The 12,116-nt window shown below is 37.5% G+C and overlaps 1 protein-coding gene and 1 long non-coding RNA gene across 3 annotated transcripts in view; both read left to right on the top strand.

The window, feature by feature from the left end:
* Positions 1 to 12,116, top strand: part of GBE1 (1,4-alpha-glucan branching enzyme 1) — a 167,222-nt gene that overhangs the window by 140,784 nt on the left and 14,322 nt on the right. For both annotated transcript variants that reach the window (XM_037377956.1, XM_037377955.1), the window contains exons 13-14: positions 313 to 497; positions 1,604 to 1,734. In XM_037377956.1, the coding sequence (XP_037233853.1) occupies positions 313 to 497; positions 1,604 to 1,734 (316 nt within the window). The remainder of the gene's footprint in view (positions 1 to 312; positions 498 to 1,603; positions 1,735 to 12,116) is intronic.
* On the top strand, positions 1,742 to 10,550 carry LOC119143575. Its single transcript, XR_005102741.1, has 2 exons — positions 1,742 to 2,618; positions 10,335 to 10,550. It is a non-coding gene; the product is annotated as an uncharacterized LOC119143575 (long non-coding RNA).

The raw sequence follows: 12,116 nt of genomic DNA, 5'->3' as shown, positions 1-12,116 counted from the left end.
TGCCCTTATTAAGGGATGGGAATGAGAAAATTTTAATCATGGCATGCTAGCACAGAGTTTATAATTCTTTCACCACTTTATACTTCCCCTGGAGTGCATGGATATTTTTGCTTAGGTAGTTTTATTGGCCAAACAAACCTGTTAACAAGCATGAAAATTCCGAAAGACATCTTAATAATAAAATGGCAATTTATATATGGAGAACTGTTCTTTGGAATTTAAAACTTGTAAAGTATATTTCCTTTCTACTTCTGCAATTGTAGTGTATTTTTAGCACGTGATTTCACAGATCCTTAATATTTTTAAATACAGGCAACGAATTTGGACATCCAGAATGGCTTGACTTCCCCAGAAAAGGAAATAATGAGAGCTACCACTATGCCAGAAGACAGTTTAATCTTACTGAGGATCATCTTCTCCGCTATAGATTCCTAAACGCATTTGATAGAGATATGAATAAATTGGAGGAAAGATTTGGCTGGCTTGCATCTCCCCCGGTAAGCTGTATATACTAAATGATAAGTTTTTAGTCACCAGTTGGGTACATGTTCAGAATAACAACAATACCAAATTTGCATGCAGAAATCTTAAACAGCACTTTATTATGCACTGAGTAATGCCCCACCGTATATTTCAAGTTGTCAAAACATGTCACTGAAATATGTTCCATAGATAATAGAAATCTGAAAGTCTCCTTTTAGCTTCATAGCAAGCTCTTTTCCTGTTATTTTTGCTATTTTTAGTTAGTAACTGTAGATTGGATAAAGCAAACTATAAAATTGTCTGTAATCCAATCCAAGGATTGCCTTGGGAAAGTGTAAATTGTTCTGACTATTTACTTTATATAAATAATTTCTGTTACTGAGAAAACACTCCCAGTATAGTGTAAGTTATAGTCTCCTGGTCTTCAGACTGTCACTTTTGTATTTGCCTGGTTTAACCCAAATATTGCATTATACTTTTTATCAAAGCAACTCAATTATTATAATTTCTCAGTATTTAATTATGTCACGCTAGCCATAATTCACTTTAAAGAATTTTTTTAAAATGGATGTCTTGTTATTCATGGCTTTAGCAAATAGAACAAAGGTGGTATGTACAGCAATTTAATGTGGCTTATCAAAGCTATTTCTCACATAGATTTCACAAAACAAACAAAAAAACATAGCCAGTGCTTCATTTTCTAATTACTAACAGTATGTGTGATGCAGATCCCCATAACAAGTAGACTGAAGATTTGGGTTCATGAAAGGAATCTTTTTTTTTTTGCTTGAGGAAAGTGTGATAAAAAGACCATATTACCAGTCTATAAGCAAGATCTTTTCAAGTGCTCTGTACCTAATGTGCTCCTACCTCTTTAATTTTATATTGCCTTATAAAAATTAAGCTATAGTTTAGGAATCAAAAATTTTATAAGACATCACATAGGTAAACAATTTCGTTTTGCGTGTTAATGCCCTTATGCTTGAATGTTTGACATTTTTACTTGAAATGAGATATAGAAGCCATAGGTTTTTTCTTTTTTTTCTTTTTTTTTTTTTTTTTAATTCAGTTAGAAATAAAATATTGTATTGGGGTTTTTTTTCTTCCCTTTCTTTCTTAGGCCTTTGTGAGTGAAAAGCATGAATCCAACAAGGTCATAGCATTTGAGAGAGCAGGTCTCATTTTTATTTTCAACTTCCATCCATATCAAAGTTATGTGGACTACAGAGTGGGTATTGAAACTCCAGGAAAATATCCTTTTAATTGCTGTTTGTTTGTACAGAAAAGTTTTAGAAGTCGAAAACTGATTTTTTTTCTGTTTTCTAATATGAATGCAAACTGTAGTTACAAGGTAAGAAACCACTTACTCATCATCAGTATAATCTTGCTTTAATTCTCTAGTTGTACATCAAAAACTAATTTAGAAATTTGCCTTCTTCATAAGAGGTCATTTTGTAGAACCCAAAAGTAAAATCCCAACTGAAAGACTACGTATTAAGTTTTCCTTGTAACGCCTTGTTTTTTGGAATATGTTGAGGCATGAAAAAGCAAGTGACTCCTACTCCTGAAATGAACTACAGAAGAGACCATGGTAAGATGAGGCTGCACACGCAGTCACACAGGAAAATTCATTAGCTTAAACCTTCATTGGGACAGTCGTACAATTTCTGCTCTACAACTGGGTGGACCAAGAATGTGCTCTTAGCTCAGCTGAGCAGTGAGTGATTACTCTTGAGTCGTTGGCTGGCTTTGCATTTGTGTCCAAATTCATAGAATTGTGGGAGATTAAAAAAAAAAAAAAAAAAAGCCAACTTGCCAGAGGAATTTAATTTGCCCAAATTCAGTTTGTTTCAAATCCTTTGACAAACAATCTAGTGAATCTGGCTGTGTCAGTTTAAGGCACTGCAGTTCCAGTTTTTAACAACTCTCTTTTTATTTACCAGCAATTTCAGGAAACTACTGCCCTATTTCAGCTGCCTTAGTTCAGTGTATTAACTAACTCCTGAGCACCATTGAACTGACCTACGGGGTCTCAGGACCTGCAGGATTCTGGTTTAGAAACATTCAAGTCCATCACACCTTCTTCAGTGCTTTCTGCTGCTACCTCTGTGCTGCTACTGCAACTCCTGACAAAGGTAGAACGGGGTACTAAATTGGAGTCGTAAAATTTTGATCTGGTGTTGTGACATATACTGATGCTTGATTGACATAGCCTTCAGGTATCCACCTGTTTAAGTTGCTGCTACTACACTTCATCTGTCTTGCATGGAATTCCTTGAGTTCTGGAGATGGAAAAGGTGTACGTTCAGTGTTAAGGACTACACATAACAGAATTGGCGTGACTTTTCTGCTCTGATACTTATACAGATACAATTAAATCCAGTCCACATTTTGTTGTTTGCGCTCTGCCTTTCTTTTTCAAAGATGCTAGAGGTTCAATTATCAGAAATGCCTAAGAAATATTTTTTTTTAAATCTCACTCATTAACTTTTCTATCACTTTTTTCTCTTTTCCATAGCACATCTTAATCAGGCTTGTATTTAATTAAGATTATATATGAGGCTGTTTTCCTAAGTTCATTTTCTGGTTTCTGCTAAATTAATTGGGTACCTAGGCATTGGGTTTTCTGGGTAAGTGCCCTGCACACATTGCTACAAAAATTCTACTCCTTGGCAATTAAAGCTAAGGTGAGATTAAACAACAGCTCACGCGTGTTCCCAATGTGATATAAACAAAGCATACAGATGATATTTCATATTTGCAGTTTATATCATATTTTAATATGTTAGTGTCAATACACATCCTTGTCTTTTAAGTGTGTGCAGTATAATTTTATTTACATCATAACTTATAGAGAGTTTAAATTTGAAAGGCCCTTATTAAAGCATAAAGATCCAGATTAGCTTTTCATTCACTAACCTAAAGTTTTTATAGCTAATGAAACTGCCAGTTACCAACAGTGTGTTTGCATTTGTTCAGGTTTCATCTGACTAACCTCTCCTTCCCCAAGCAAACAGGGGATTTCGTGGTTCTCTGTCCTCCATGTGTGATATGCTCAGCTGCCTTTGGTGGTAACGGAGGGCTTTAAATGCTGCTGCTCTTCTGTGTGAAACATAGTGTACCTTCACCTCTGCTGAGAGCCTTGTTCATTTGGTTAAGGAAGCATCTGTCCCCTTTTATGGTACTGTACTGTTTGCAACTCTGAGAGGAGGTAGTTCTTTTAATTTAGTGTACTCACTTGGGAATTGCAAATATAGACTCTTCCCATAAATCACCTTTTCTACAGCCTTCCCCTATTCATTTTATTCTGGGGGGGGTTTAGTGCGCGAACCAGGGGAAATTCCTGAAAACCCTCTGGGAGGGAACTGTTGCCAGCTGGCTCTCAGCCTGATTTAACCTTGGATTTTTAAGTCTGAAGGTAGGAACCTTCTCTTGCTTCCAGTATCTCAGATTCTGAAGATGCAAATCATTCTGAATAATACATATACTAAGGCAGACATATTGCAAAAGACTGTGCAAGTTCTGGTTCACAGAGCTGGCCTGAAATGATCTTCAGGTTTCAAAACCTGCAGTGTTTTGCAATGTTGTCCCTCAAGGTGAACATAGCAGTGTTTCCCATGCCAGGAGAATAAAAAAAAGTCCTTTCAGATGGAAAAAAATAATCTCATGAAGACACTGCTAGAATTGGGTCTGTTTGTTTTTAGCAAATACTTTTGTCTACCCCAAATCTGTAGTTTTAGCTTATAAAAGCAGATTTAATGTATCTTCATCAGACTTCCCTGAAACAAAATGTAGGAAGTTGCTGTGGTTTCTGTTGATGATATAAAAATCATATTTCTTCTTTAGCTGTTATGCATAAAAAGGAGAAAGTAACAACGGAGGGAAAATGAAAAAGCAAGTTTAACTTAGGTCGAAACCTTTTGATTTGGCTTGTAAGTGTTGGGGGGGGGTTGCTTTTCTCTTTGGCCTTTGAAATACGTCTCAGTTATGTTAAGATCTCATTTTATCTGCAAAGCTTATTTATTATTTATATTAAAAAGGTCACTGTGTACTTATCCAAAGTCATAACATGGATTAAGCATTGGAACTTCTTTTCTAAAGGAAGTTCATAAAAAAAGATGACATACCCTGGTGCCTACAGCATAAACATCTCACTTCTGTTTAGTGCCTGTTGCTAGTGAAGTCCTTGGACAGTAAGATGGCTATAAACACCTTGAACATACCTAAATTTTTCACTTCTGTCTAGGAGAAAGCTAAGCAGTACTGTAACTACCAGTTGCATTCTCAGTATTTTTTTTGTTGGTAATGAAGACAGAATCTGTCCGTTGTCCCATTCCTCTGTGTAAATGTTTGCTTCTGGCGTTGTGAAGGTACCACCGAGTCTGTTAGAGGACTGCTGACATCTTAGTGATAGCTGATATAGGATGCGCTTATACACTTGTCATCATAATTGCTTATTTTCAGGGAACGTCAGCTTAACTAAACTAGACATACCTAGTACTTTGTCATTAGAATGGAGAAGATGCAGTTGGTCACTAAAACACTTCTCTGAAACTGACCTCAAAAGCAGAATTGTTACAGCAGTTCCCGAAGCATCCTTTGCTTAGCTGGGTAGTGGTAACGAACCGTATGCATGGTCTAAAGTGACAGCACGTTTCAGGTATTGTAGCATGTGATGAAAGAGGAACTAAAACTGCCTTGCTCCTCAAAGGTGAGGAGTCCGTGTGTAATATGTTTTATTCTTTTTGTAGCAGCACACTCTAAACATTCTGCATTATATTCAATTCTCCTCTGGTTGCAAGATCAAAAGGAAAAATTAACATGTGGGTGACAGTGCTATTCAGATTTTGATCTACTTAGTTTGTGTAGTGTTGGTAGCTACATAAGCTGTTAGCAGTAAACAGGGGCTAACCTTCGCTGTTTCTGTAATCTTCCTAAGACTAGTGAAAGTGAAACAGTGCAAAAGGATAGCATGATTTCCAGAACATGACAGAGATTGGGGTTTGTTTTGGTACTTCAACGAGGTTTTGGCTAAGTGTATCAACACAAGTCTATAGAAGTCCATTTTATACTCCACCTAACCACAAGAGATGTAACTTATGTGTGTTCATTTCTTTTAAACATGCTAAGTCTCTCTTGGCTGAGATTTCTAACCTATTATTTAAGAATGGCTGACTTGAACAGTACTTTGCATCAGGCAAACAAAAATAATCACAGTTTCCTTATTGCTGCTCAGTCTTCTAGAGTAGTCACACATTTGTATTATAGAAGCAACAAAGAACTGTTTATAGTATCATTTTTCAAGTGAAACATACCCCGAATTTAATAACCACATTGCCCTCCTATTCTTGCTGTCAGCATTCTTTCTTCTTCCCTGCCAACATCCAGAAGGCTGAGGTTTAGTATCTATTTTCTTTAAATACATGGAGTGTTTTAATGTTGACTAACTTTCTTTCTGACTCTTGTACTGCAATTAGAGCCATGAATTTTATGTATAGTTTTATAATAGAACCTTTTAATCTGAGATTTTGCGGTGGGTTGATCTTGGGCTGGATGTCAGTTGCCCACCAAGCTGCTATATCACTCCCTTCCTCAGCAGAACGTGGGGGGAGAAAACGAGATTGAAAAAAAAACATTTGTGGGTTAAGATAAAGGCAGCTGAAGCAATAGCAAAAAGTCACACCTGGAGAAACAAAGGAAAACAAAAGATGTTATTCCCTACTTCCCATCAGGAGGTGATGCTCAGCTGCTTCCCAGGAAGCTGGGCTTCAGTATGCGTAGCTCTTGCTCTGGAAGACAAACATCGTAAGTAACGAATGCCCCCTCCTTCTTCCTCCTCTCTCTTGGCTTCTATTGCTGAGCAGACGTCATATGGTATGGAATATCCTTTTGGTCACTTTGGGTCAGCTGTCCTGGCTGTGTCCCCCCACAAGGTCCTGCCCACCCCCAGCCCACTGGTGGCAGGGGGGGATGCTGGAGAGACAGCCCTGGTGCTGTGCGAGCGCTGCCCAGCAGCAGCCAAAACACGGGTGTGTTATCACCACCTCTCTGGGTACCGGTACAAGCACAGCACGGCGAGGGCTGCTGTGGGGCTCAGCCAGACCCAATACAGATTTAAAATAAAATAATAGTAATAAAAAAAAGTGTCCTATAATTAGACAATACGGTCACATGTGAGCTATAACTAGGAAATACGGTCACATGTGACATTAAGTTTTCAGAACAACTTCTCCACTTTAAAAGGAATTCCTTACAATCCCTTTGGAACTTAAACATGAAGCAGAAGTACTTAAAAGCAAGAGTGTATTATTATTGTTTGGGGTTTTTTTTGAGAATTTAATTTGATACTCTGAGGCGGTTACTGAATAAGCCTGAAGAGCAGATTGCTATAATATGTTGATTAAATTATTTTTAATGAAACATTTATTTGAATCGTATTGGGAATTGTGGGAAATGTGATGATTCTTTCACAACCTAAGTTTAAGTTTTAGTGGATTGAATTAGTTTAATTAGTGCATGTAACACGTCATTAAATTTGCCTTTATTAAGTGGATGGCTTTGGCCTATCAGTATATTATAGTAATATATATCACTAAGCTGCCGTCATGTGTATCTTCTCAGATATGTTACCAGGTATGGTAAGAGATAAAGATTCCTGCCTCTCCAGCTTACATTTTTGTAGGCAGTCCTCTGTTCTGATGTCACTGAAAATATCATTCTGCTTTCAGCTGTTCTTTATTTGTAGGCTGCTCGCATAGCAAACCTTATTGTACTTTCATAAGAGAGGTGGCAGTCAGTAGGCGTTACAGTCCTTCTGGTCCCACGTGGTTTGGAAGGTCTTTTTCTTAACAGGGGGACAGTCGTAGCTATATGAAAAGTTTCAGCTGGCTTGGAGTCGGAGTCAGTTTTTCTTCCCTTTTACGCTACAGACTTCTCTCTAACTTACTTTCCTTGACATTGGGTTGCTCCGGTCTACATCTTGTTCTCCTGAGATGATGCACCCTAATGTGAGCTATTCAAGGACTGAGACCTTAAATTTATGTGAGCCTAAAGGTCCGTAAATGTTATTGAGCAATACATAGCTTATCTGTATTTGTATCTTGACACTTCATGTTACCATATACTGCTAAAGTGCAAGCAGGAAAAAAATAATGGAAAAAAATAGTTACTTTGTTACAAATGTTGCCATTTTTACATAGTGTGACACACCAAAGCATTGCAATGCTGGAGTGAATGAATGCTGGAGTGGTACACTTATTGTTGGTATGAATTTAGAGTGCATAAATATATTTGAAGTCAGAGTGTCCATAAGCAAATACCTGGGTGAGACCTGAGGTATTACAAATATTGTCATCAAAATGCTGCAAAAGTGTACTTTTGGGGAAAAAAAAAAAGGAAGAAAGAAAAAAACCCCACATCAATTCAGGCTCTCTGACATTTGCAACCTGCACCTAGAGCTTCTAATGAGCAAATAAGGTCACTTGGATGAGTCAGTGGCGGGCGATCGCTGAAGGCAGAGCCACCGCTTTGCAGGCTGCTTTGAAGTGTGGTTGTGTAACTGTCCCTGCCTGTTAGAATTCAGGGGGTGTCTGGCACCTGGAGACAAAGGACTTAATTCAGCATCAGCCAAATGCTACATTCTACCAAGGTAGTTGATAGGTTAAGGTTAATAGGCGCCGATAAGAAATACAGCATACTAATGTGGGTATCCGTCTTCAGTCTGCATAGCAAAAGGCACAAGTTTCCAGCACTGTGAGCCTGCGTAACTCTTACTGTGGCATATGCTATTGCCAATTTCTGTTTCATTGTACAAAAGAAAAAGGAAAACATCTCTATGCTCATGCTGGAATTTACTTCATAAATTATGCTCTTTCAGAAGCCTTTTCATGAGAAACAGGCAGCTTGAGCTAGCAAATTATTTCTGCCTAATTTGCTTCAGTTTTAAGATAGGTGAATAATCCAGTCCTAGGTCAGCTCTCTCTAGTTCTCTGATTGTAGGTAAAAGTTTGAATGTTAACAGGGGAACCATTAAGTTCCCATTTTTTTTATTTTTTAACTGACTAGACCCTTCTGTGGGGTAGTATTTGGTTCTAGAGGCCTGTCTGCAGTAAAACTTCAATATGAAAACCTTTCCTCTATTCAAAGTTAAAATGGATGAAAGGAGGGAGAAAGAACAGGAAAGAGGCTTAGAGATTTCAGAGATAACTCCTTTTCCCTTCCATAAGAACCCACACCATTATTTTTTTAAAAAAAACATTTTTTATGAAGCGTTGGAAGTCCCACTACAATTAAGCTATATATGTATATCCACCACCACCCCTTTCTTATACAAAGCTTGTTATCTTGGCACGGAAGTAAATCAACATTCGTGATTACAAGGCAATATGGATTTACACGTGTCTAAATTTATATTTGGTTTAAGCAGAAAGCATCCATATTTGGCTGAAGCAAAAAGACAATAGTACCCCCTTCCTCCCCAGTACTGTGCCATGAGTTGAGTGCTAAATGACTTAAACTATCTTCTAAATATCGTGAGCTCAAGTTCATCAGGCTGAGGTGTTTAATTAGAAAATTAAGCCAAATACTCTCTAATATGCTTTTTCTCAGTTGTAGGTTGACCCCTTAGTCTTCTCCAAAATGAGGAGTGTGCGGAGAGTAGGAACAGAGGCACCCTTCATCTGGAAATTAATTATGCTAGTTTTCTCAGTGAAATTCAAAAATTATTGAAAACAGAAGGGCCTAACCACTTCAAGCTCTTTACAGGCCTCCTTGCAGCTGTACTTCCCTTCATCTTCCCTGTGTTTATGGTGCATTTAATGACTGAGTTCTTGTTTGCCTTACTGTGTTTTAATAGCATATATTTTGTCCCTTTAGTTTCTGCATTATTGTCTTTGTATTCTTTTATGCCTGGCTTGAAAATCTAGTTTCCACTTTCATTAGACTTCATTTTTAGGATATGAGGTGAATGAAAAGTTTATTAATTAGCCATATTGACCTGTGGCTGTATTTCTTGTTCTGAATGCATATAAATAATCATAAATATGCTTATGTCCATAGCTTGCTTTTTACAAAATTGATTTCTTCAAGAAATTGCTGGTCTTTGGTATCCTTTCCCTTTTTTCGATCCATCTTAAGAATAATGAGTGTCAGTTCTACAGCTGTTGGTGTGCTTGGCTTTCCTTTTTCTCATTTTGTTTCTTGTCTTTGTTTGTTGCCAGGACCTCTTCTTCTATTTTACAGGTAGTATTTTGTCAGTGAAAATTGCTGTCAGGACAGCTTATCTGTTCTTGCTTTCTGTAGGGTGAATATATTCCTTTGGCCCTGGCTCATTACTGTTGCCTTTGACTTCTCAAGCCAGCTAGTGCCTTTGTACATGAAAATCATATGTCATCTTCATTGTCATCCTGGTGAGCTCTCCATCTGGACACTTTTTCCAACAGGTTTTTTTTTTTTACATACTTCTGAGAAACAAGCAATGAATAGCATACTCTCAATAGCAAAAGACACGTGGGAGAAAATGTAGATCATGGTGCCGGTAACTACCAGTGAAAATCTGGAGTACCCAGTCAGGATGGGGATTATTGCAATCTAGGTACGACTTTCCTAGCTACAAGTCTAATAGCAGAGATCTTGTCTTTCCTAAGGGAAAGTTGTCCACGGTGCTGACATCAAGCAAGTGTTGGAACAGGTTGCCCAGAGAAGTTGTGCAGGCTCCATCTTTGGATGTTTTCAAGAGCTTACTGGATGAAGCCCTGAGCAATCTGGTCTGAGCCTGTAGCTGGCTTCCAGAGGTGCCTTCCAGTCTGAGTTGATCCCATCCTATGACGGGATCTTTGTGTTCTCTCCTTTAGGCTTGCTCTTGAATACTGTGCCTTACCCTTCTGTGGCTAAAATCCTGTGGTAAGTGAAGGTCACCTTTATTGCTTAGGTGAGCTCTCTTCTCTCATTAACTTGCAAATTCTTAGCAGTGGCTTATCTGAATAGCAGCTTTGTGTGTTTTTTCTATCAGAAAAGTTCTTAAAGATGAATAAATGTTTAAAAAAAAAAAAAAAAAAAAAAAACACCACACAAAACCAAACCAGAAAAACCAAACCCACAAGAAAACAAATGAGAACCGTGAACCAAACCGGAGAAGCTATTTTTGTGTTTAATTTTCTAAATCAAAATAGTGCAAGGAAATTTGGTGCGTTAATGATAGGTTGCTAATCCACACTTCATAAGGGTTGCTCCTCAGTAATTTCAAGTCTTCTACATTATTGACTTAGTGACTTTTTTTAATGAGCAAAGTTGGAAAGTCTTGTATATTCAGCTGTTAAATGCTAGCGTGAGTTATTCTACATCGCTTTGTCAGTTTATTCAGCCTGACCTCTGAGAATCCATTTATTACAATATTGAAGATCATTCAGATGTATGCTCCTTCTATGCTAGCTGCTAAAACAGAGGACCCGATATACTTAATGTTATTTAAATGTATTTGATTTGTGATAGATGTTTATGTGAGTCAAACCAGACCATATAGAAAAGAGCAGTTTCTTTATAAATACTCAATAATCCTTACATTATTTTACAACGCATCAGTCGAAGTTCTTACCTGTTCTGCAAAGCTTTTAATTATGCTGGACCATCACCCTCACAAATAGCACTTGGATTCTTTTATAAGTAGTCAGGTTTGAGGAACAAAATACAAATTATCTTATTTTATGATTTGCATTTACTTAGTGGTGTTTTATGCATCATTAAAATGCATGAGATAAAATAAAAAATTGTGTTAAAATATGTATTTCAAAACATCATAAAAGCATAGTAATTCAGTAGTTAATGTGGTAGATAATGACAGCCTTTCCATTTCCAGCTCTGTCTATGCAAGTGTTCATGGCTTTTGCTACTCTCCTCCACTGTAGCGGTTGGGAAATTCAGTCAGAGCATCAAACTGAGCAGAAATTGGGCTTTTTTTGTCTCAGAGTACAGGTTAGTATTTCCAGCATTCTGTCACTGAAACAAGAGGGACCACTGCAAAGAAAATACTTCTATTCTGTGCTTAATTAAAATGCACAACTGTTTAATGTTTTCGTGAAAGTAGTCTTCAAAAGCCTCGATGCTCGTAAAAATCTGAAATGTGAAAAGCAGCTTTTCTGTGAGGTTTGAGTTGGAAGGCAGATGGGCTTGTATACCGAACTAGTTATTTTTTCCCGAGACATATATAATTTCTGAAGATCTTAAAATTCTTTTTGAGCCCATTATTCAGGATCTGGTTAACAGTATTTATGCCAGATAAGCTGTGTTGTGAGGTGTGGAGAGGCAGTGATACTAACTTTGTATTGCTAGAGCGCACTGCCAGACATACTTTTATAGCTGGGATTAAGGAAATGGGATAAATTGTTTTAAAATTAGCATATCCATAACAATTGCATTTGCTGTAAATAGTTCTGAGGGAATCATTAGAAATGTCAGGGCTTTAAGTAACATTGATACATTCTTAAATTTAATGTATTGTGTAGATCACAGAGGCAAAGAGTGAAATGCTTGGTTGCAGGAGACATTCCCGTCATGTTAATAAAATACACAGTGGAGTAGTAGCAGCCATTGCTGATACTAGGTTTGAAAGGGCGTCGGAGAGAGTAACTAGAAGTTGT

This window comes from Falco rusticolus, chromosome 2, assembly GCF_015220075.1.
Source record: "Falco rusticolus isolate bFalRus1 chromosome 2, bFalRus1.pri, whole genome shotgun sequence".
Taxonomy (NCBI): domain Eukaryota; kingdom Metazoa; phylum Chordata; class Aves; order Falconiformes; family Falconidae; genus Falco; species Falco rusticolus.
This window is presented reverse-complemented; position numbering and strand designations above follow the sequence as displayed.